Source organism: Chelon labrosus, assembly GCF_963514085.1.
Source record: "Chelon labrosus genome assembly, chromosome: 19".
In the NCBI taxonomy this organism is placed as follows: Eukaryota; Metazoa; Chordata; class Actinopteri; order Mugiliformes; family Mugilidae; genus Chelon; species Chelon labrosus.
The window spans coordinates 16,196,462-16,220,740 of NC_140352.1; the positions used below are offsets into that span (position 1 = coordinate 16,196,462).

The window sequence follows — 24,279 nt, forward strand, 5'->3', positions numbered from 1 at the left end:
GGAGAAAATAAAAGCAGAAGGGAAAAAAAACAAGGCTTCTGGGAAAACAAACATCGGCGCTGCTTCTTGGCACTCTTCATTTAACCTTAACCCTTTCGCTGGCATGTGGAAAAAACAAGAGCCATCGTTTGCTTTAGGCGTCATGTTATTCAGCATCTCGCCGTTGCGTAAGTAAATGTATCCCATGTTTCATGTTGAGATGAATGAAAAACGTAATTTTTTTTAATAGCATTTTCTTTTTTTTTATTGCAAATACATATACAAAAGATTCTGTAAAGACAGTACAAATACATGGCGAGATCGCAGGAGGAGGACGAAAAAAAAAAGTACTGGAAACGTCAGTTCTTCGATAAGAAAAGGAAGTGGAGCTCGCAGAGCAGAAAGGATGGACGGTCCTTCTGGTGATCGCTCGTACAACAACAACATCAACATCAACAAAAAAGCCTAACAGGAAAAACTGTAAAAATCTGTGTAACTGAGATACCATTTTCCAGTTCTTTCAGCCATAGTTTAAAGTCAAACTCATAAGAAAAAATTCACAAATAACAAATAATCCATACGCATTGTGTTAGATAGTCCCCCTGACCCTCAGAGAAAAAAAATACATACTTAAAATAGACATTTAGATAAGATAAATTAAAAAAGACGATTACAGCATGTACCATTTTTGTCTAAGTACCTCCTGGGTTGAAAATCAAAATTTAAAAAAAAAAGGGGAGGGGATTTATATGCTGTCTACATCGCAAAGAGGACAATTCATTAGTTATAAGAATAGTATGCAAAATAATTACTTTGAAATAAAGTTAACGCTAATAAATAAATAAAAGGTTAAAACTGGATTTGACCTGGGGGGATGCTCGAGGGGAGCGTGTTGGACACCAGCATGGAGGGGGGTGGGGGTGGCGACTGCAACGGGGGACACCCAAGGGGGTCAAAGGTGACTTCCTGTAGCTGTCAAACACATGCTGTTGGAGGGTAAGTGTAATTTCAGCTGTGGCCATTGCGCGCACACACACACACGTATACAAAAAAAGTTCGGGAAAATGTAAAATCCAAGGCACGGATGGTGGAAGGGGCAGTCTACCCACCCCCGCGGCCCCCCCACCTACCCCACTGTCGAGACAGCACATCATTGTGGAACCGAGTCTCTTCTCTTTCTCTTGTATTGCTTAATAGCTTTTCGGACGATCATGACACACTGCTTCAACGGCGTAACGGCTTAAGGTACGAACCATACTTGCTGAATGGCACACGAAAAGAGTAAGCAACGAAAAAGTAACAGAAACCCTTGTATGAAGATCGGACATAGGACCAGAACCTGCACTACCCAAAGTGGTTAGTCGCCGAACTGGTTAAAATATAAAGCTTTTTTTTTTTTTGTTTGTTTAATATCTACAGGTACAGAATAATTATCCCAGCCCTCCCCCCTCCCACCCCCCCCATGCCCCCATGGGTTACAAACTGCCAGCATATGAAGAGAAAAACAAAAGGAAACATACACAGTACCTACTGAAATATCGACAATCAATAAGTCCTCACAGAGGATTTTTTAAGTCTTTTCATCTCTCTAAAAATATATATATAGTTTCTATCATGATACAATAGCAAGGCACTACGTGAGCCAATCACAAGTCCAGCTCTCCTCTTCTTCGAATTCAAGTGTCTGATTCAGGGGTAGAACTCTCCCTGGAGTAAAGTGTAGGGTGTGTATGTTGGATGTGTGTGGCTGTACATGTGTGTTTGTATTTGTGTGTCTTGTCTCTCAGTCTGCCAGGCGGCTCAGGGTCTGGTGAGCTGGGTGTAAACCGGAGCTTGGTCCCAGTGCTGCGGGCTGCTCTGGGGAATGGAGGGTACCCCCGTATTGTCGGCTATTGGCGTGTACATGGGCCTCTGGCTTGGGCTGCTCATGTAGCTGAAAGTTGAGTACAGCCCTGAGCCCTGCCCCGCCCCCGCGTGGCTGTAGTAGGAGGCGGCGGTGCCTCCCCCCTGGTGGTCGGAGTAGTCGTACTGCTGTGGCCTGGAGATGGCCGGGTAGGAGGAGGAGGGGCTGTAGTGCTGCAGGTTGAAGGGGCTGTAGGTGACGTGCTGAGGGGAGCCTTGCTGCTCGCTGTAGTGGCTCGGGCTCAGCTGCTCTGTCTTGATCTGGGTCCTGTGCTGGGCCTGGGCGGCTTCTGAGCTGCCGCTGCTGCCCAGGGTGGTCAGGGTGTGCTGCTGCTGCTGCTGTCCCTGCTGGCTCTGGCTTTTGGCCATCCAGGCCGCGGCACCTCCTGCCTGCGGGCTGACCGGGGGGCCGCTGCTGATGCTGTAGCTGCCGGTGTAGCTGACTGCCGCGGCACTGCCGGGGCCACTAGCGGAGCCCGGGTGGCCGTTGGGTGGGAGGTACTGGTCAAACTCGTTGACGTCAAAGGTCTCGATGTGGGAGATGACATCACTGCTCAGCTCGCCGATATCCACGTCACGGAAGTCGATGTTGAGCTGGCGGCCGGTGGGGCCATCGGGCAGAGAGCGGAGGCCGACTTCACGCTTTAGGTCCATCTTGCTTGAACTGACATCAGTCTTTGGGGTGGTGGGAGGGGTAGGGGGGCCTTGGGAGCCTGGAAGTAGAAAAAAAATCAACAGATGAGATCCTGCTTTGTTTATCTTTAAGTTTAGCACTTCTTAGAAAACTGATAAAGTTGTTTTAATTAACTATTAATCTCATTTAAAATCTTTGAATGCTCCCCAGAAGAAAAGGGAAGGACATAAGGCATTCAACCAAGCACTAACTACAAGGTCTAATTACTGAATGATTAAAAAAAAGAAAATACATTTTAATTTCGTCCTCTCTCACCTGAGTGTTCTCCAGGAGAGTGCACCTCTCCCATGCTGGAAGCAGGGGAATCCGCCTGGAGAGCTTTGAAGATGGCATTAGGGGAAATGTGCGTCTGCTCGCTGCCGTCCTCCGACTCGCTCTGTCCGTTCTTCACCGACTTCCTCCGCCGGGGCTGGTACTTGTAGTCCGGGTGATCCTTCTTGTGCTGCACCCGGAGCCGCTCAGCCTCCTCCACAAACGGCCGCTTCTCCCCCTCATTGAGAAGTCTGTGCGTAAAATGTAAAATTATTACACTTGAAACACTTCCAATTTTCTTATGTAATCCATACTGCACGCACTTTTACAAAACTTAAATGAACTAATCTGTGCAAGTGATTTTTCTGCAGCTTTAAAATAAATCACCGAAGGTGGTTTTGTGCATGCGTGCTGCGAGAGAAGTGGCGAAATTTGAAATGCACGCATCTGAAATCGGTGCGTAAAACCCGAGTAGGAGAGCAGCCCCACTTACCTCCAGAGTTTCCCGAGAGTTTTGCTGAGCTCCGCGTTGTGAAGGTGCGGGTACTGATCCGCCAGCTTCCTCCGAGCAGCCTGAGCCCACACCATAAAGGCATTCATGGGTCTCTTGACGTGAGGCTTGTTCTTGTTAGATCCGTTAACGCGCACCGGCATAGGCACGAGGGTCCAGTCGTAGCCCTTGAGCACCTGGGACACGGCGTCGCGGATGCAAGCGGGAAACTTGTCTTCCTCGTCTTTCTTGAAGTCGACCAGGGTGCCGTCCGCTCTGAGCAGCCCGTTCTCCGACGGCCGGGTGTTCTCGGTGTCGGAGCCCGAGCCGGACGGGCACGGGGAGCCCGCGGAGTCCTCAGACATGCTCGGGCTCGGGGCGTCAGAAAGACACTTGTCTTGTTCCTCCGACATCTTCAGAAAGGGGTCGAGGAGATTCATACGAAAAACTTGTCGGTGCCAAATTACGCGTGAAAACGGGAAGCTATTTCTTCTTTCAAGCGAAAGAGAGAAAAAAAAGCCTGTAAATTGACTTTACCTTGCCAGGATGGCCAAAGTCTTTCAAGATGGATTAAAAAAAAGGCGCAAAAGTGGAAAAGTTCTTGCTCCGGTGCAGTGCGTAAAGGGACTTGGAGAGCGAGTGTCTTTACGCACGAGTTTCTTGCAGGCTTCCTGGATCCGCGTGTTTTTGTGCAAACGGATCCGCACTTGCAAGGGCAAAAAAAAAAAAGAAAAAAAAAAGAAGAGCCAGCTGGTAGGAGTTTGTTTTCAACTCTGTAGAATGAAACGATAAAGAGCTCCTTTCTAGTTCCCCGAGTACAATCCCCAGAACGCGTGAGTGCTTTGAACTGCAAACGTTTTGCATTCGGGCTTTATAACGGCTTGCCATTCTGAGGAAAGCCCGATTCTGATTGGCTGGGAACGCGTGACGCCAAGGAATTTGATCCCGTTTTCTCCCTCTCCTAACCAGCGCGGAACACACATTTCCTTGACACACACACACACACACACACACGCTGCTCACCAGCCTCTATATGCTGCCTTCAATTTTGTTAGATTTTCCTATCGATATTTTCTAGACTTTATAAGGAGGCAGTGGTTTTAAACATTTAATCAGACGTTTGGAATATTTATCCACAAACTTAAATTGACACAAAGTGAAATATTTTACATACGAAGGAAACCATTGAATGAAAAAAACCACTGCAGCAGGTAGAATATCAAACCATAATATGTATTACTTATCAAACTACGGATAAAGTGACATTTGGGATCCTAAACAACCATAGACGGTTTATGTTCCAACTTTTTAAAACGGTTTTCTTGTCTTTCTGAGCAGCTACCACCACTCCGGATCCACGCCTACAGTTGCACCGTCTGGACAATAGGGGGAGACAGCAGTCTAGAAACCCAGCAAGCTCACCTCCCTGCCTCTGGCCAAGAGCAGGAGCAGGAGGAGGAGGAGGAGGGAGAGTGGAGCAGAGCAGAGCAGAGCAGAGCACAGCAGACTGCTGCAGAGCAACAGTTGCTGTCAAACATCAGCTTCTGATTTGTATCGCTCATCTCATTTCCAACAACTGAGCAATAATCCGGTGAATTGTGGATTCCGTTCAATTTGCTGACTCTCCCACTTCTGCTCTGTCCCTACACCCCCCCCCCCCCCCAAATGTTCTTCATAAAAATCGAGAACATTTAAAGAGTACTGTTACACGGCGTTAGAACTTTATGTTCGTTGTGGAATTGCGCACATATTTCAGACTAGACTTCCAACATCATATTATATATATATTTATATATTAGTGCAATAGCTGCAGGCGCATTCACATCTTTTCCATTGCAAAAGTAACAATATAGCAACGTAAAAATAGCCATTCACAAGTAAAAGTCAGCATTTAACATAAGTGATGTTGGCAAAAGGCCAGAAGTCCAAAAAAAGGCCCGTAAGTTAACTCTGTAATACAATATGTGTTTTACTTCTACTGATGCATGAATGTGTTTTAATGTTGCGGTTGGTCAAGGTAGAGCTACTTTAACCGCTTTTACATATTACTGTTCCTCAGTTAAATCTCTAACATCATGTTGTGTGATGTTAATCCACAGAGGGAGTGTAACCTTCACTCTAGTCCAGTGGAAAAGTTGCAGAAAAACTTTAAAGCAAATAAGCTTTTTTTATTTTTTATTAATTCAGCAGTTGAGCAAATTCACTTTCCCCCGTTGCCGTCATATCGGTCGGCGTGCATCACCTACGGGCGCCTTTTCCAGTTTTGAGAAATCCTCGCGCGCACAAACACACGCTCCCTTTGTCCTCTCCGTGGAGCCGAACACGGTGCTGCTCTCCAATCAGCGCTAGGTAGAAGTCCTCCGCAGTGGTCACCGATGGTAACCTGCCCGCACACGCCCCCTTTGATTGTTTATTATGCTTTGTGGAGATGTGGAAATGTAAATCTCAGTTCAGGCTAATGTGGACAACATGTGCTACCTGAAGTCCCTTTTAATAGTTCACAGATGTCAGGTAGAGCTAATTTCACCGCGCTGCCTGCTCTGCTGCTGCTGCTGCTGTTGAGCTCCACACACAGACCGCCACAGCTTTTTTTTTTTTTTTTTTAACAGATACAGATCTCTCTCTTTTTCTCTCTCTCTCTCTCTCTCTTTCTCTGTGTGCATTTAAAAGCGAGAATATGACTGTCATTGGATGCTGTAATGCTGCTCCGCTGCTTGTTTGCCTTCAGTCCGACTGCTCAAGCTCTGAATCACTCCGTAATTCTTTCTCTCCCTCACCAATTAGGCCTGCGGTTCCGAAACACTAAAGCCTAACATCGGCCCGACTGCTTCGTCCCTCCACGAGTTTATTTACACGAGACATGCTTATTTAAGATACCCAGTTTGAACACAAATAAGAAGGGGGCAGTTTGGCTCTGATGTTAATGGCTCGTGGGACGCCGCTGGGGTCGCGTGCGCGCTGCGTGCCATTGCACAGGGCCACCAAATGCGACCGTGTTTGCTTGTAGAGCAACGGAGGCGTGAACACATTGACTCACGGAGCAGAGGGGTGGAAAACGCGGTGTTGCTATTGACAGAGTAAATACGGCAAATGGAGGTTTGCAAAGAGGAGAAGCTAAAAGCAGGAGGGAGATGATGGTGAGGTGGAAAGAGTAAATGGGAGGAGGGAGAAGAAGAGAGTTAGCTGGGACTTCAGACAGCCTAGCTGTGTTTTCAAAGTTACAATTTAGGCCTAATCAAGTTAAAGCATGTTGCATCACACAAACTGGTTCTCACTTTGGACTTAATTGTAGCTTATGTAGTATTTATACCTAGTGACGGCTGTGAATAACTGGCAGGCTACAAGAATAAAAACACAAGGTATGGCCTGTTGGGAGTGATGTAGTAAAAATAAATGCCAGATTTGCCATGAGTGGAGATGATGTGACAGGCTGTGTCTACTGCTCCTTTTTTTTTTTTTTTGCATGACTTCAAGCTGATTCACACTTGACTAAAAGACCTTCTGTGCCTTTATTTGATAGCTACTAGTGGAGAGAGACCACCTTCCTAATATTGCGTAGGTCTCCCTTGTGTCTCCAAAACAGTTGTGACTCACCAGAGAACGGATATGCGCCTTCTGAGGGTGTCCTGTGGTGTCTGGCAACAAGGTGTTGTTAGTGGGGGCCTTTGGGTCCTATGGGCTGAGGGGAGGGGCCTCTGTGTGTCATTGCTATGGGGTGGGGGTGCCTGGTCTGGTCAAGGCGGGTGGTAAATGTCTAAGTAACATCCACATGAAAGCCTGGTCCAAAAGTTTCCCGGCAGAACGTTGAATTGTCACAAGATGGTCAATGTTATTTACTTCATCTGTCAGTGGTCATAATGTTATGCCTGATACATACAAGCAAAGGGTGCAGGCTGGAGCGCCTCGAACGAGGACTACAGCCTCAATTTACGGGGCTACTGCTCAACCAGGTGACCTGTCTGGGCTTCTCCTACTTTGGATTAGTGCAACGCTGCATGTTTTAAAAGAGCTGGACGCAATGCAGACACTCAGCTTTGCTGCCAATTTGTCCTAGAGGCCGCTCATGGTACTGCAACAGAAAAAAAAATTACCTTTCTTACATTGTTTCAACATAAACTGAACATTAGAGGAGTCGTGGAGGAGGATTTAGCGCAGGACTAGTGTACCCAATAAAGTGGCCAGTGAGTTTGTATCCAGTATTAAATACAGTAGTTTTGATGGCAAAGCAGCAATATTTCAGTCAAATAGCTAATTTTGTGGTAAAACGTACCACTGCAACTAGTATGACTGTTGGTGAATGACATAATGACTATTGGTCAATACTCAGTGTGATTTTGGGGAAGGCTAACGGCTTTGCAATCGATGTGCTACAGCTACAAAGTCCATTTCTAGGTATTTGCAGGTTTCACTGACAAAATCCAGACATTCAAACCACTGACTCTCTCTTCCTCCTCCTGTTTGTGGCAATTCTGACAAAGCAGAAAGCTGATCAAGCTGCGCTCAGAAACCAGGGCAGTTACAAATGTAACGTGTTGCAAACGAGCTGCCGGCGTCACTTGACCGCGCTAACGGACGAAGAACAGATGCACGCGGACAACCACACCGATACAACTTTATATTTGAGAAATACCAAACTGGTTTTCCAGCCGCGGCTCCCTGCAGAATGGACGGACCCTGTTGCTACTAATCGGAGATGTTCAACACATGCTGACGCGGTTGCAACACACTGACATTTACGTCATCCCAGAAAACATGCGTTCCATTTAAGACTCTTGCTCTCCCGTAGTTGCAAAGGATGGACGTAAACGTAGTCACAAGTCCAGAATAATAATAATGAGAGTATTTAGGCAATAATAAGACAATTAAGCAACATACAAAAGTAAAGACTAATAGAAGGTTTCGTTGCATATTTGGTGTGTGGAACAGCTGCCCAGCTGCCACATGGTAGATCTGCATATATCTAAAACACATGTATACACACATAAACACACGCGGGATTCGTATGACCTCCACGCCCACGTGACACCTTGTCAAAAATATAAAAGAACAGCAAAAAAAACACATCTGACACTGACATATGGTTTAGCACTCCTGAATACAGTCCTCCTCCTCCTTCTCCTCCTCCTCCTCCTCCACATGTCGCACAATCTAGTTAGACTTACTCTTATGACAAGCATTAGCGCTGAATTTATTCACACTCTATCATCTCCGCAAAACCTGAATCTTTAATTTGAGATGTGTATTTTTTGCAAACACATGTCATCAACGCCTCCGTCTAGAGGGTTAGCGGCACAACGCAGCGGTTGAAAGGTCTTCTTAAAATCTGCAGCTTTTTTTTTTTTTTTTTTTTATATAATACAAATTTTAATCAAAAGATTCAAACCTGTCTAACAGCACAGTTTGAGGGAGATCCGCCTGTGGTTTCAAAGCTACTGCAGGATAAAAGCGTCGTCCGTTCTGTGGTCTTTTGGGAGTGGGGCGGGGGGTGGAAGGCAGGGGGGGCAACCAGAGACTGGTGTGTGCAAAAGGCAGGCAGACAGAGCGAGGCCTTGGGAAACTTCTCATCTCGACTTGGAGCTACAACGTAAAAAATCTGAGCAAACAGTGGGAGTCAACTGCTAAAGTCTTGTCTGCTTTTCTCTGAGTCTCATCGGGCCTGCTTTACATTTCTGAGCGTCACGTCTGTGGGAGTGACAAATGCGTGGCCCGGTTTCGGATATGAATTCTGATTTAAAGGTGCAGCGTGTACTAATTTAAAAACACGCAAATTATCATTGATTCACTAGTGTTAGTGTAGTTTAATGGCCAGAGAGAGAATATGAATTATTTTGGTTAAAGGTTATTATGATTTCTCAAAAGATAATTTAAAATGGATACAAATTATGACATTTTATTTGTGTAAATATCAGATTTTCAGTGATTGTGCCTTTGCAGCAATTTTGGTTGCAGTTTGGAAGCACCTCTTAGCAAGAAGGAGATAGCGTCAGCATCAAGACTTTACTGTATATACAATTTCTTTGCTTCTGTTTCTCATAATCATGCAGTAAATATCTGAATGTACTGATGTGTATTTTCTGTCATCAGAAAAATCAATTCACCCTTTGTTGGCCTTCTAATTGATCCTTACTTCCTATGTTACTGTTGCTAGGTTAGGCAAACGCTAGCATGGTTTACGATGGAAAAACGTTAAAAACCTGTAGACTTAATTAGGTTTGAAAATGTCACTCGTGATTATGATCCACAAATAGAGATGTACAGTCGACAAGTGTGGGAACAGTTGAGGAAATAACTACATAAAAATGGAAAAAACGAGTCGGCCATTAGCACAGTTGCTAAAGCGTTGCCTCGATGTTACTTAGACTTTTATTATTACAGAGCCGCAATGTGTCCTGACAAAGGATTGGTCTGCTGTTCACCAATCACAGGGCTCCTAAAAAGGGGTCAGTTGTCATTGTATATCAAAAAAGGTCAATCTGGAAGGTTCTGCAGCTTGCTCCTTCATGGTAAATGTCAAGATTGGATTGACAACACAATGGATTCCAATGGTAACCACATCGATCCACGTACATTGGCTCCTAAAGCACATTTAGCAGTTTAGCATTTTTAGAACTGGGAGGGGAGTGGGAAAGTATATTTATCCATCATAAATATATAGCAGTTTTGCTTTGACTTTAGGTTGTCATCTGAATCTGTGTCATATCTGTAGGGAACCATCTTTCTGGCATAATCAAATGTGTGCCCTCAAAGCACTACCACTGTTTTCTACAGAAGAATAGGGCCCCCCTCCATCGAATTTCTCTCTCTTCCAGTTGCACACATGAAGTTGACTCATTATGAGCAAAAATTCCTCAGTCTGCGAAAACACTATGTGGTTTTGCTAGGATTGTGTCTAAAGTTTGAGAAAGGAAGTCCAATGAAAAATGCTGTTGAGTTGCACCATTGTGGACCTTGTAGACCTTGTAGACTCACTCTGGATGATTCAAATTCTGATGACTTAGCCTAAACCTAAACTTTGACGATACATATTAATAATAATATAGCTTGAATTTCCCTTTTAATGATGTTCTGAAGTAGTGCTCTTATTTATGCAAAGATCCTACTGTGTCCCAGTTAGTACCTTCATGATTGCCAAATGCCAAGCTTTGCCCATTAAAACGGTTACTACGTAACTGTAGCGGTTGTGTCATGACTACAAAAGGGGCAAATGCGAAAGCAGTGGAGAGAATGTGAGGGAAGCATCTCATCTCTTGGAGCCTACAGTCGTCAGATAGGTGCGATGCGCCATTCTTCGAGGATTCGGAGTGATTAATAGCTGCCCTGAGCCTGTGTGTGTGTGTTCCACTGTGATCTGAATGTCTAGGCACAGGGTGTCTGTTGACCGAATGTCATTCTGCTCTTCATGCTGTTTAAACAACACTTAGGAAAGACCCAGTCAAGAGCAGCGCTCAAGCTACCATCCATCACTGACCCAATCCCTGCTGCCTGTCCCTTAATACCAACACCTCGGCTTCTTTTTTTTTTTTTTACTTCAAGATTAAATATTTTTCTCTCTGATTTCCCTATTGGTGCAATCAAGTAGCATGAACCTGCTAAAAATCTGGGCTTCAGGAATTTTGCATCGGCACTCCTCTCCAGACTGAATCCTGCAGAAAACAGACCTGATCACGTTATGCCTCTGGACACATTTCCCAGCAACCTGAGTTGTTGCTGATCAAAAAATGTGCATTAGCTGCTCATACCACGCTGTACGAGAGGTTGGAAAAGCGAACGGAAACCCAATCCACTCAGGCCGAGTCGAAAAAGCCGCAGCGGAGTACCATTTCCCTCCGAAGATATGGCTTGTGCAAACAGCCCTCGCTTTAACAATAACAATGGTCTCACCCAGCCAGGCCAAGCTAACTAATGACAGATCCACACCTTAATGCTGAGCAGTTGTTTGGGTTTAAGGACTAGTGCGTGTGGTGTGTACGCGGGGGCGGGTGTAGGGGGGGAAAAGAACGGCAGTTGTCAGCGGGTGGCTCGTGCCACTTGGAAAAACTCCCTCCTTCCTTCCCTGGACGGAGAGCAGCACCCACGATTCAGGAGGAGATTGAGGGAGAAAAGCTCTGACGCAGCGAAACGTTACTCTGAGCAGCAGAGGATGTCCAACTATAACGCAGCACATTTTTACAGCTTATTGAATTGTGCAGGAGGCAGGATGGGGCGGTGAGAGTGGGGGCAGACGTCTAAAATTATTCCTCAATGTGATTTTTGGTTCTCTCTCTTTTGTAACAGTAACAGCTTGTGTCTTGGCCAGCAATACTGCCATTTCCTTTCTTGGTCCCTTTCTGTCTTTATAGTTGTGGTTGATGTTAACTTGTGCCACACAGTGTGTAATGACTTGATGTGCTTATGAGTTGTTGCCAACCAGCGAAGATGCCTTATTCAAACGAAGCTGCAGAAATACATCAAATAAATGTATCTTACACTGTAGAAAAAATTTTGGAAAACATTCTCCACACGCTATTTTCACATTATCAGCTATAGTTAATTTCTACGTATGCAAATCAGGATCCAAATCTATATTTAAATGTGCCATTGAATTATAAATAAATGTAGTTTTAATGTTATTCACTGAGTAGACCTGAATGGGACAGCGGCACAGACAAGACGGACAATAACATAATATTCGGCCTTGACTAAAAATAGATCCGTTAGATCCTTAGAATTGTATTCTGGAGCCTTTAAACATCTCAAATATGTACAAATTTTTTTTATTTTTTTTATTTTTTTTTCTTTAAATGGAAAGAGCACACCACTAAAGCTAGAAAGTTGACATTAACGATGCACACTTAGGACAGATGAACAATGGTTGAATTCCTTTCTTCTGCATCGGTTAGAGGGTTCTGGTGTTGTGCATGCATGGCCATTGCTGCAACATTTCAAGTAAACCAAGCTGAATTACTTGAAATGTCAAAAATAGTTTACTTGTGAAAGTTATTAAATCCAAGTAACATGTTAGGGTTAGTAGGTTCCGTGAGAGGGTAACCCTAAGTAACCAAAAGTGACAAAACACGACACTAAAGATGCAAGCTTACCATTGAAACTAATAATAAACATAGCTCTGTCTGTGATAGACCACGGGAGATGAGTCAATTCTGGCCAAAAGATCTTCTTCAAAGTTCTTATGCTTCATCTAAAGTATTGTTGCTCAAAGTGGACACGATTAAGATGGGGAATCAGTTTGGGGGTTAGGAGCTTGCTCAAAACACCTCATCCATGGACATAAGGGAGATGCAGCTCCTCTATCCGCTACTCCACGGCTCCCCCTGACATAGATATTCAGAATGGAGCAATTTCAACAGCAGCAATAGCCCACGTTCACTGTTGAGGAACTGAACTTTCACCTAAGCTTTATTAAAATCTGTCACTTCAATTCAACGAAGAACCATTAACTAAGAAACTTCTCAAAATCTTCAAATGTAAAATGAATAACAATAATTCTAACTCTTAAAACATTTATTCCGTATAATATACTGTATAAGATTCAGTGTTCTTACTCTCAGGTCTCACATCGGTAATAAAATCCAGATGGAATGCCGAGTGCAGTCTAGGAATTAACATAGACGTAGAGCAGCCATCTACTTATGGATGAGTTTGACGTTCAATTCCAAGATCTTGCTTTGGCAAGACACTGAAACAAAACCTGCTCCTGATGGACACTTCATTTAAGCTACTTTGGCGCAAGAGAAGGTTCTTTCAGTGTTCTTACTTTCAGGTCTTAAACTAGTATCGCAAAAATACATTGTAAGTCGCAGAAATACAGAATTGGCAGGTGGCGTCCTGCAGGCTTCAGTAACCTCCAGTCATAAAGAGTTTTATTCTATTCACTTTAGAAACAGAGGACAGATGCAACGGGGGAATAGATTATAGACATGGCAATGCATTTTTTTTCTATGCATCAGCTATGTCTTTAAAGATTCTCTGTCATCCAGGTCAGTTCTGGAGAAGCCACTTGGATAAGTGGTGAAATGTGTTCAAGATACCAAATTGTTTTAGGATACACTCTATGAAAGTGATATTTAACGTTGATTTATTCATCAGTACAGCTGCAGCCATATGCAAATCCCTTGATGGTATCTTGCCAATTTTTTTCTTCTAAAAGATCAGTAGAATAACTCACTAAATATCAAATTTAATCACCTGAAAAGGATCAAACCTGCTTCTTAGAGTCTGGATGAAGACCTGTCACTTCTGTCATTGCTCTCGTTCCTCTGGTGCTGCAGAAACCCTCGCATTCTTCCTGCACGGTCACCCCGCTCGGACGCTCAGAGATCCAGGCTTAATGAAACGGTGATGATATCTCGCTGCTTTGGCTGGCTACCATTAGCTGCGGACCGCCACTCAAACCTCCATCCTGCTTTAACCGCAGCCATCCGGATTAAAAGACCACTTTTAAAGGAAGGAAGACATAGGAAAGTTTAATGACGTTAACAGTCAAAGCCAGATTTGCTATACAGAAGAAAAAAAAAAGTGTTGGCAAACAGTGGTTGGTTTCTTTAGTCTCCCTACAGGCATCAATCATTTTGCTTATTAGAGCAGTTTATTTCATCACTATATAGGTAAAAGTAAATGTAATTTGTTATTTTGTTATTAAATGCAACACCTATAGCAAAATGCTGCATTGATATGCTCATGTCGATACAGTCTATTTATTTGGGGTTTTTATCTGAATCGGCTTTCTAAGATACTAACATGGGAGTTAAAACGCACACTAACATGCACTGACAGCTGGTTATTAAAGTGCAAGTGCATGTAAGCTAAGTCAGCGCTTATCCAGCATGGTAGACACTGTGGGATACTGAACAGTACTGTACTGTAACATGTGGCTTTCATGTATTAAATGTGAGGTGGGAGATGCAGGGGAAATAGAGGAAGTTGACTGTAACCGCTGCAGTTTGGTGAAACAGTGACACGTCCGGCTCCGGCCTTTCTTAACACGGCCTGCGTGTTGAGAGTGCATGCCAAACAGTAAGCATCCGCTCTCCCTCTTGTGACCCACGTCTATAGACTCAAACCACGTGCAGATGTCAGCACCGACACTGGGCTGTGTGGCACAGTGATTGTGTGTGTGTGTTAATAATGGGGACCATGCAGTAGTCACACCGATCAGGCTTAACATTATGACTACCTTCCTAAAATTGTATAGGTCTCCCTCGTGCCTCCAAAATGGTTCTGACTCATCAGAGAATGGACATGGGCTTTCTGAGGGTGTCCTGTGGTCTCTGTGGATCAGGCTTGTTCGAGTGCATCCCACAGATACTTGATCAGTTTGGGATCTTGTGAATTCGGAGGTCAGGTCAACACCTTGTGCTGTTTTTCATGTTTTTTTGAGTTGTTACTAAACCGTTTTTGTGTGTGTGCCTGTGTCAGGCTGCATCCTGCTGGGGGTGACTGCTGCTGTCAAGGAGTGTCATTGCTATGGGGTGGGGGTGCCTGGTCTGGTCTAGGTGGGTGGTACATGTCTAAGTACCAGCTACACCAATGCCAGGTCCAAAAGTCTAATTGTATTGTCCCAAGATGGTCAATGTTATTTACTTCTCCTGTCAGTGGTCATAATGTTATGCCTGATTAGTGTATGTTTACATGAAAATGGGTTGACTGTCCTGATTAGACTGATTTTTTTGAATGAGTAAACCATTCGGTAACCCTAGCCCTAACCCTAGGGACAAATTACCACTGGACCTTTGCTGTAGTCCCCAATGAAGAGGTTTTACACCAACTTGCAATGTTCAGTATTTCCTTGTTTACTGTAGAAACAACACTGAAAACATGGGTCCGTCTTGGTCATCATCTTCTATTGAATGAATGCAGTATTCTCAATGAAGTTTGGAAGAAAACCCCTTGTTATATTTCCAGCAGATTTGATGCTTGACGGTCAGCAGTACCACTTTGTTCATTCAAAAAGAAAAATCTCGTTAGTTAGTTACGCTGACTGTGAGCAGACAGTTGTTACAAACTGTTTTTATTGAAGGCTGGTAGCCAGACTAATGCGAATCTTTAGTGGTTTTGATATCAAAGAAAGGAACAATAAATGTGCTGAGTTTTCTTCTATCTGGACATTCGTCTGCACGCGTACAGCAGTTAATCCAAAATTCAATTTAGAAGTTCCGCAATGGGAATATGTAACGGTAGCAGCTTCTGTTTTGGCCAACCAAAAACAACACCAGTGCATCATTCTGTGTTTTTGCAAGTTATTCATCAATACTAGAAAAAAATAATTCTGCTTGTCCTTTGACTTATGGTAAAATGCTCTTTTTTTCTTCCTTTCTTTTTTATTTTCGTTTTGCTTCGTTGAACGTGACTGTTTTTCCACATTTTTGGACTGGTGGCTGGGAGTTTCTTATTCCAAACGTGTGCTGATTCAAACACTCTGAAAGCCAGATCTCCAATAAGTTGAACAAACAGACTCACCCAACCCCGAGGTAGTATTTTATTTAGTACATTATCAAAAATTACATGTGTTGTAAACTGACAAACAGCTGTAGACACCTCCTCACAGCCAGGGCATCAAATATAAAAGTTTATGTTGGACAGCAATTTATATTCAAGAAATCAAAGTGTAAGCAATGCGGAAAATGTGAAAAGCTTGTGTCCATGAGCATTTATTTCCAGAACAGTTCTTACTGTTCATTCAAATCTGTGGCAATCAAAACAAGAGAAGCAGGTGTTCGAACCGATGGTATTCCTCCATTGAGCTGGTGTGGTTAATATTTGATTTGTCTTCAGGACGAACTATTCATTCAGGCTCTTTTAACATTTTCTCCCCCTTTGAACAAATAAACATGTGGTTTTGCTGGCGACCGCATACTAAAACAATGTGAATGCAGTTGCGTCATTTGTGAGTGTGTGCGTGCGTGTGTGTGTGTGTGAACAAGCACTCTGCCCAATCAGATCTGCAAGCCACAGTGGTACGAACCCACTTTTATTGTGCGTCTGTGGGCTGATGTAAAACAAGCCAGCTGTAGCACCACGGTCAGGCCTGATTTTCTACATCTGGACTCATCGCCTCGTGTGCTCTCACATTGTCAAAGTCTTCCTCCAGTGTACTACTCATTTAATTCCAAACTAAGCTTCTCTGAGCAGAGTTTATCTCGCAAAGCTCTGTGTGATTGTGTCCATGAGGCGGAACCTCGGCCCAAATAAGACTCAGATGGAAGTCAGGGATCTATTGTCAGGGATCGCTTGTTACCTCTACTTTACCTCTTGAACTGCCTCACGAGGTTTGACTTGAATTTTAGTCACCGAAGCCACCAGGAAAACATTATTTCCCCTTAAAATATCAGCCTCTGGATGTTTTTGCAGTAAAAATGTTGCCACTTCAATTACTGTTCTCTTACTTAGCTTAATGAACTGTTCTAGAGGTTTATCTTAGCCGTGAACAATCACTTTGCATTTCACTGAAGAGGAAATGAGATCGGCAGTCGCTGCGATTCTGGCATTCAAACTCTAGTCTTAGTCCAATGTGCTTAATCAATGATAACTCTAAGTCAGAGTTCCTCCCACTGTTTGCACAGCGCCAGATTTCTGCGCCCATGCAGTTCATACCTCTTTCTGTAGAACGCTCCGCACCGACTCCTGTCTTGCCTCTGCACCCCCTGCCGTGCTAGCGTTACATGTGGTGATAGGAAATTGCTCCGTCTGATTTCCTGCCATTAAAATGTCTCGGCGTATCTTTCACAGAGTGCAAGTAGGAGCAGATTGCGGGGAGGAGGAGGCGCGGTTGGAGGCCATTTACTCAGCTTACCAGAGGGACTTTGAGTAGTGACTGACCTGTTCTGAGTTAGCGAGCAGAGTGAATCCAGAAACTACTCTGTCAAATAGATAAAGGAAGCCAAATGAATGTGTGTAAATACAATTATCAAGGCTACCAATGCTGTAGAACACAAAGTACATCTCATCTTATTTTACCTTATCTTGTCTTGATTAACTTAGCTTATCTATTTTTAACTGACTCCAACTGGAAGCAGATTTCTGTAGAAAAGTTAATCACAACACACATGTTCAATACCTCATACAAAGACAGACAGCCTCCACTATGTCGCCCATAGGTTTCCAGAAGAGCGGTTTAGATGCCCAGTGTGATTGCTCTGGTCCCCAACATCTTGGCAGTGCTCAACTCATGACTATTCCAAAAATGGACAAAGGATCGGAGCGCGATTATAACTGAGGCAGGAGACAGTTACAATCCTGCTAGGTGCAATTATCTTATATGGGAATAAGTAGTGTACACCCTACTAACAAAAAGTAATATGAGTTATTGAGTATTAGATCATTTGAACCTATGGTGCACCTAAAAAGGAGGAGATAAAGCAATGAAAAGGTTAGTTGTGTCAAGTTTTCTTTGGTCAAAGCACAGGGCTTGCTTAAGGGACAGTTTTGTATTTCGCTGTTCGGCTTCAATTCAACATTTCCTGTGTGGCAATTACATTTTGAGCCAGCGACCATACCCATAATTTAGGCAAATAAGGTGAATCCACAGGGTCTTAATTACAGAGGATGGCACACTCGTTTCTTAAGCTGCCTCAATTTGTGATTTAGGCGGAAAAGACGGTTGTATTTTTTACGTCAAACCTTTGCCAAGTGCTGTTTTAAAGCCTGCTCTGTAGAACTCAGGAACCATACTAAATCCCGGTTTGTTCAGTCCTCTTGAACTCCGAGCCATGGGCTGAGCTGCTCATCGCACCACTGAGGCTCATAATTAAAAATCTCCAGTTACTTCCTTCTTACCTCTGCTGACCCTGGCCTCGTGGCTCAGCAGTACCCAAGTCCAGTGAGCCGCCTCTGGGGAGACATGGGAGGAACTTGGCCTGGACGCTGGATGGAGACCGGACGACGTTGGGAAGTAATGGGGTTGTTGACTCAAGGGTGACGAGGGTGGGTGGATGTGACCGCTGAAGAAGAGCATGCCAGGTAAACACTTTGCAATCACGATGCCAGATTATCCTTGCTTATGGTGCCAGTGTGCGGAGCTGCCAGTGCCAAAGCTGTGTTATGTGGCTTTCTATCTCTGGAGAAAACTGCGGACGGTTGAATCTGACTGAACGGGCAAAAAAAGGAAGCAAAGATGGAGACAAACAGATGAGACGAAGACTGAGACAGGAACACACCGAAAGCGGTCATGTTTCCGTCTCTGGGGTTGTTATTAAAGCACCATCTAACACCCTGGAATGCAGGAATGTCCGCTGACGTCTTTCTCATCAGGTAGGCAGAACGAGACAGGGTGGAGAAAGTGTCAGCTTGTTTCAGGAAGGAACTGATACTGCGGGGCCATCTGAGGATTCAAATATTGCCACTCAGGGGAAAGAGAGGAAGACAAGAGGTATTGCTTTCATGAAGAATGAAACAGAACCGCAGTGAGGGAGCAACAAAGTAGCAGAAAACCCTATTGGAATTAAACTGTGATAGAATAACGCCTAAATCCTTCACGGCAAATGGGCCAAGGCTAAAGGTAACACTGGCCCCCTGTCACTGGAACCCCCTCCCCGAGTACCAGCCCACTGTGGTGAGTGAGTGGTGGAATAGCAGAGGGCCATAACGTACAGTACACACTCTGTCTATCTCATAGGCTCATTCAGCCGTGTGGTTTGGCAGGTCGAGCGGCGATGTAGGTGGCTGCGAGTGAAGATATGGAGACCCATGTGTCTCGGGCTTAAGTATTCAATTTACCTCTGCCATTAGGACACATTACACATTGAGTCTGTGTGTGGATAGGACGAGAGTGTTGGCTTATTGCAGCTAATCCCTCACTTTTGGCCTGCACTTGGCATTGTGTACCGCCTCACATTTGCCACGCAAGTCGAGGTTAAGAGTCTAATAAGGAAGTCGAGGCCAAAGCTTCTGCAAACAGCGCAGGAAAGCGCCGGCTATCAGCTGACCGAGCGAGCGGCGAAGCGGTGCGTCTATTCCCGTAACGGCGGTGCCGCTCACACAGAGGTGTCCCCGAGCGGCGGCCAAATATACATCAGCACTGTTATATCAAAGACCTTTATTTTGGCAATTGCTGATGTTTGCTCGGAATTAGCACTTTTTAATAAATTCATTTGGTTCTGTACATAGTGGTAATGCACAGGAAAAACACAAGCTAAAACCTCTTGACGTCTGTCTGGGTAATATGGGCTTATAGGTAGCTTAGACAACTTCCCATAAGGCAACACGGAGCCATGCAGGGTTTCCCCAGCACAAATGCCCTTTGTGGGGCTCGCTGAACAGCTTTCTGAGGGGGCTTTCATACCCGGGTCGTTGTTCCGAAGGCAGGAGCATTTCCCTCCCCAGGATGGTTCGTTCGGGGCCGGTGTGAACGCAGCAATCGCGCTCCAATCCGGAACAAATGAACCGAGCTGATCTTGGTTACAGAGGGTGGTCTCAGCCTGATTGCAATCTCTGCCTGGGCTGGTTAGTTTGCAGTGTGAACACATGTTACCCATGGACCGATTAGATGCAACTAATTTATAAAGTTATCAGGAGTTTACCTGATGTGTCTTGGGAAGAGAGCTGGGACATAAATGTTGTTTTCTACGCATACGCCTGGATGTTTGATCGAACTGAACGCACACAACAGTGGTACATGAACCACAGTCTGTGCCAGAGATTGCTGCTGATGTTCCATTTTGGATTTCTTGAAAATTGTTGTCTGTTTTTCCTGCAATAATAATACTGCTTGCAAGAGCACAGTGTGGAGGACGTGCCAACTTTGTTTCGACTGCTGTGTGAACACGAACCGAACCAAGGTTAAGTGCAACACTGTAACAACGTGATATCAATTACTCTCTGAATCGGAAGGAAATGTAGGTGTGAAAGCACCCGGAATGCTGTGAAAAACAAAATTGATAGTGTAGCTGCTGTACTGACAAAGACACAACTGTTGGTTGTCATGTGGGCTGTTATTTATCAAAAGTTTTGGACTGAAACCCATTTATCGCTACCGGTTTAGATAAAATCAAATTTCCTTACCTCTTAAAGAGGCCTCGAGTTGTCTCTGAAGTTGGTGGACGGTAATGTTTTTGAGCTTGTTACGGATATGTCATTTGTACACCGTGTTTACGGTATAGTCTGCCTTTTGTATTTAACCAGAGACACACAACACTTTGCATTTGATTTGACATTTTATCACAATTTCTTCTTCTTCCTGTTGTTTTTATTATTATTATGCATTAGAGGTGGAACGCCGAGAACAAACCAGCCTTTACTTTGTTTGCCGTCACTGTCTTTTGCCTACGTCGTTCAATACTTTCTGCAAGAAAAGTAATACTCCTTCATTTGTCCTGCCTGGTTTCCTTTCAGCCAATTTCCCATCATTTCACCCAAATTTGTTTATTCTTTTGATGTATTAGAAACATGTAGGGTCATATAATGTACTTCTGCTTCTGCCTGTGTAATCAGTTTCTAAGGCAGAGCTATCTGCAGTAATGATGCAGTATTGTGAAAGGATGAAAGCACGAATGGAGGCCTGGAAAGTGGCAGCTTCTGTTCTGATCTGACTTTGTACTAGCTGTAAGATTTTTTTATTATTTTTTTTATTTTATCTGAGGGTATATTTCTCTATTTATTTGCAGTGTTTGCCCCCTTTTACCTTGTGAAAATAAAGTATGAAACCTATTAACCCGGCGGTTAAGCAGCGGAGCCCTGATATTGCTTCAGACCCATGTGTGGCTTGTCCTCTTTCGCTGCCTGTGTACACTCCGGCCGTGCCAGAGCGGTGCCGAGCCACTCGGCGATGTGTCCTTTCTATTCTGTGCTGCGCTGTCCTGCGCCGGCTCCTCGCTAGGTGCCAAGTGATTTTTATCACTGGGAAAACAGTCTCCTTCCAATCTCGGCCCTCTTAGGAGCATATGAATACACTTTACACTCACACGAAGGAAAACAGGTAACTTGAGAGCGGGCTTGGAGCAGAAGCTGAGCCTGCAGGTAAAAAGGGCTACAGTGTGTCGGCGTGTGTGCAGCGCGGCATCTGAGTGAGTATGTGCTGGGCTTGTTCACACTCATGGTTACTGTTTTAAACAGAAGCGTGTCCGCACAGCACACGTAGTATATCTTCACTTTAATGCTGCGTGTGCAGTTTGGCACAATAGATCGGCAGCTACGTGTGCAAAACCAGACGAGACCCAACGTGAAGGTAAAGATAGAAACTTTTTATTTGAACATTTATTTATCCAAGGGAAGAGTCTAATGGGTGAATCTGACCTTTTTTCCACTGATGCCATGTGACACATTCCCACTCTGACCAGTGCAAATACAGCGTTCTGCTGTCAAGCCGCCCTCAGCAGTCGCAGGCAAAACGCCTCGCTGGCATTATTTAATTTTCCAGAGCGGCTGTGGATTTGAACAAGCAACTTTAGTTGTCCGCTTAATGGGACTGTAAATAAATGTTGGGTAATTTTTATCCCCCGCCACGCCCCTTAACAACATACAGGGCATTTTCATGATGCCGATTTCCCAAAATATAAAAGAAATGGGAAAAATAAAAGCGCAAGATATTGACTTTTACTTTTTTTTACTAAAAGACATTGAGCGAAGCTGTTTCATGATTGAATACTGAAGTCCACGCCTTAAGGATAGACAGAAACTGACAATCTGAAGTCAAAAGTGTATTCCTAATGGCCTCAAGCTCCTTTCAGATATTTCTTTTTTTGTCACATTTTCTTTATTTTGTGGGGAAGAGTTGGTTGTTCTGGATGTGTTTTCCCCAGTCTTTATTACTTTCATATTTGCATAACAGCCTAATGAACCCCCCATACCCCCAGAATTGCTTCCTGAATCCCTTGCAAGGCTCCAAGTGTGCTCATTTGGATGGGTTAAACCCAGAGAACGAATTCCTTGTATGTGTGTACATCTATACACGGGAAATACAGCTGATTTGATCTGATGTTTCAAGTAGAACCGTATTTCAAGAGCTATGATTAACTTCTATCCCAAGGTTATCACGCTCACACACGCACCCAGGCTTGTGCCTTCAACATTTTTATCAAAGAAAGGGATATTTCCAAGCTCAAACGCTTGTCAAATGCAAGACATAGACAAGACACAAAGGGGCCCTTTAACATTTGCAAACCCAGCCACTTCTTCTTGTTTTGCAAACATTAATTACTTTTACAAAAAATTACCATCATTGCTGATTCTTGTTCTTTCTCTATGCAGCGCATTAATCCGTGCCTGCGGCTGTTACAAACACCACTACTTGTTTTATTCAAAAACCATGTTCTGACTTATATTTTCCGCTGTTAAATCTTTTTTTTTTTTTATTACCAACTACGCTTTAACAGTTACACATATTTTTTAAAGACAGTTTAATTAGTGTGATTTAGGTGCATTGCTGCAATACGGTGTTATTTTGGATTACGCTGACAGCTCATGTTGTCCGCTGACATGCGGCGAACAAGAGCGAGCGGCAGTTGCAAACGGCTTAACGCAGGAGAGCAGTCGAGACACGTGCGCGCAGTAAACGGACGTGATTACCGTCTGCTTCCTGCTAATGGAAATAGGCTCGCGGTTTTATGTTCTGCGGCGGCATAATCAATACAGAACTCGTGACAAACCCAGACGTTCGTCTCACTCATATGCATTTTTAAAAGCCAATCTAATCATTTTCAGGGGTGATTTCCATGTTTGCTTTAATCACATATGTGGAAACGGGAGACTTCTGGAAGGTGGCCACCCCTCTAACATGGAAACTTTGTGTCCTCAAACATCGATCTGCAGTCATAACCACCCCAGTTTCTAACTTGAACCTCAAGGCGAGGTGCGTCAAAAAAAAAAAGAAAAAAAAGAGCCCTCTCCTCATCAGCCTCTGTTTATTTAATTTCAGATTTTCTTTTTTTTTTTTTTTTTATGCACGCATGCTGTGTGTTCATACAGTAAATCTCCAGTCATACGTCTCTGTCCCTCCTCCACTTCGTCCTTCCCTCCTTCTTTCACCGAGGGCTGTTTATTTTAGATTTTTTGGAGGAAAAACCTGCAGTAAAATGAAAATAAAGGTAGCGTCACACTCATAATATTTGGAGTGGAGGGCAATTTATTTTCCTTTTATTAAATGCTGATTAATATGCAGTGTTGGGGAGACTAATACCGTGGGTTTCATTTCCCCAGCATCCTGTGCTGTGCCGGCCCTGCCTCAGAGGTGGTACCAGCCCAGAGTGAGCTGGAGATATGGAAGTCTGGTTCGAATTAAAAGACATAAACTCCCTTTTCGCTGTTTCTCTTTTCCTGTCTCCTCTTCTGTCAGGTTTCTTTTTTTTCCTTCCCCCTCTCTCTAGCTTGTAACTGTCAAGATGAGGTGTGTTTTGGGGCCGGTGTTAATGTGGATACCGGGAATGCCCAGACCCTAATTGCTCTGGTTAAAATTTCTCCTGGATTTGGATGTGTGTGTGTATGTGTGGATTCCTTTTAATTAACAGTGAGCATGTATCATCGTGGCAGATGAGGAAGTTAGGCCAGACAGTAACGACGCTGTCTCAGCAGCCGTAGCGGGATCTCAAAACCGCATTCTTGGTGCATGGAACAGCGGCAACCTATTTTGCGCAACATATATCAAGGTCTGTGTGAGAGCAAGCTGCATTCGCTGTGAATTAGCACTCCCGAGGAGTCTCAGTTCACCGCTCCCCTTTTGCATAATGGGCAGAATAGCAAGCTTGGACACAAATGGATATTTTTATTTTTTAACTTTCCAGGGTACTTTGCTTGATTAATTATTGGGAGAAGCCAACTGGCTGCAAATAATTGTTATTCCTCGTCTAAAACTCATTTATCATGAAGAGTATAATCAGATACTCAGGTTAGACCAGGTTAGTATTTACCAGTGTTAGTATTGGCCAATGGATTTGATGTCCGCACGTCAGTTTCATCCAAATCTAGCAGATGATGAAGATTGAGATATCAATTTACTGCCTTAGAGTTGCTAAATAATAAACACCTGCAAAGTTAATTG

The 24,279-nt window shown here is 44.0% G+C and overlaps 1 protein-coding gene across 1 annotated transcript; it reads right to left on the reverse strand.

The window, feature by feature from the left end:
* Positions 1 to 1,424: 1,424 nt before the first annotated feature.
* sox9a (SRY-box transcription factor 9a) lies at positions 1,425 to 4,348 on the reverse strand. The gene is made up of 3 exons (XM_084568299.1): positions 3,321 to 4,348; positions 2,831 to 3,078; positions 1,425 to 2,594 (listed from the first exon to the last, which is right to left on the reverse strand). Exons 1-3 carry the CDS (start codon positions 3,755 to 3,757, stop codon positions 1,780 to 1,782), a joined length of 1,500 nt encoding a protein of 499 aa, XP_084424425.1. The 5' UTR covers positions 3,758 to 4,348; the 3' UTR covers positions 1,425 to 1,779.
* Between the last annotated feature and the right edge of the window lie 19,931 nt (positions 4,349 to 24,279).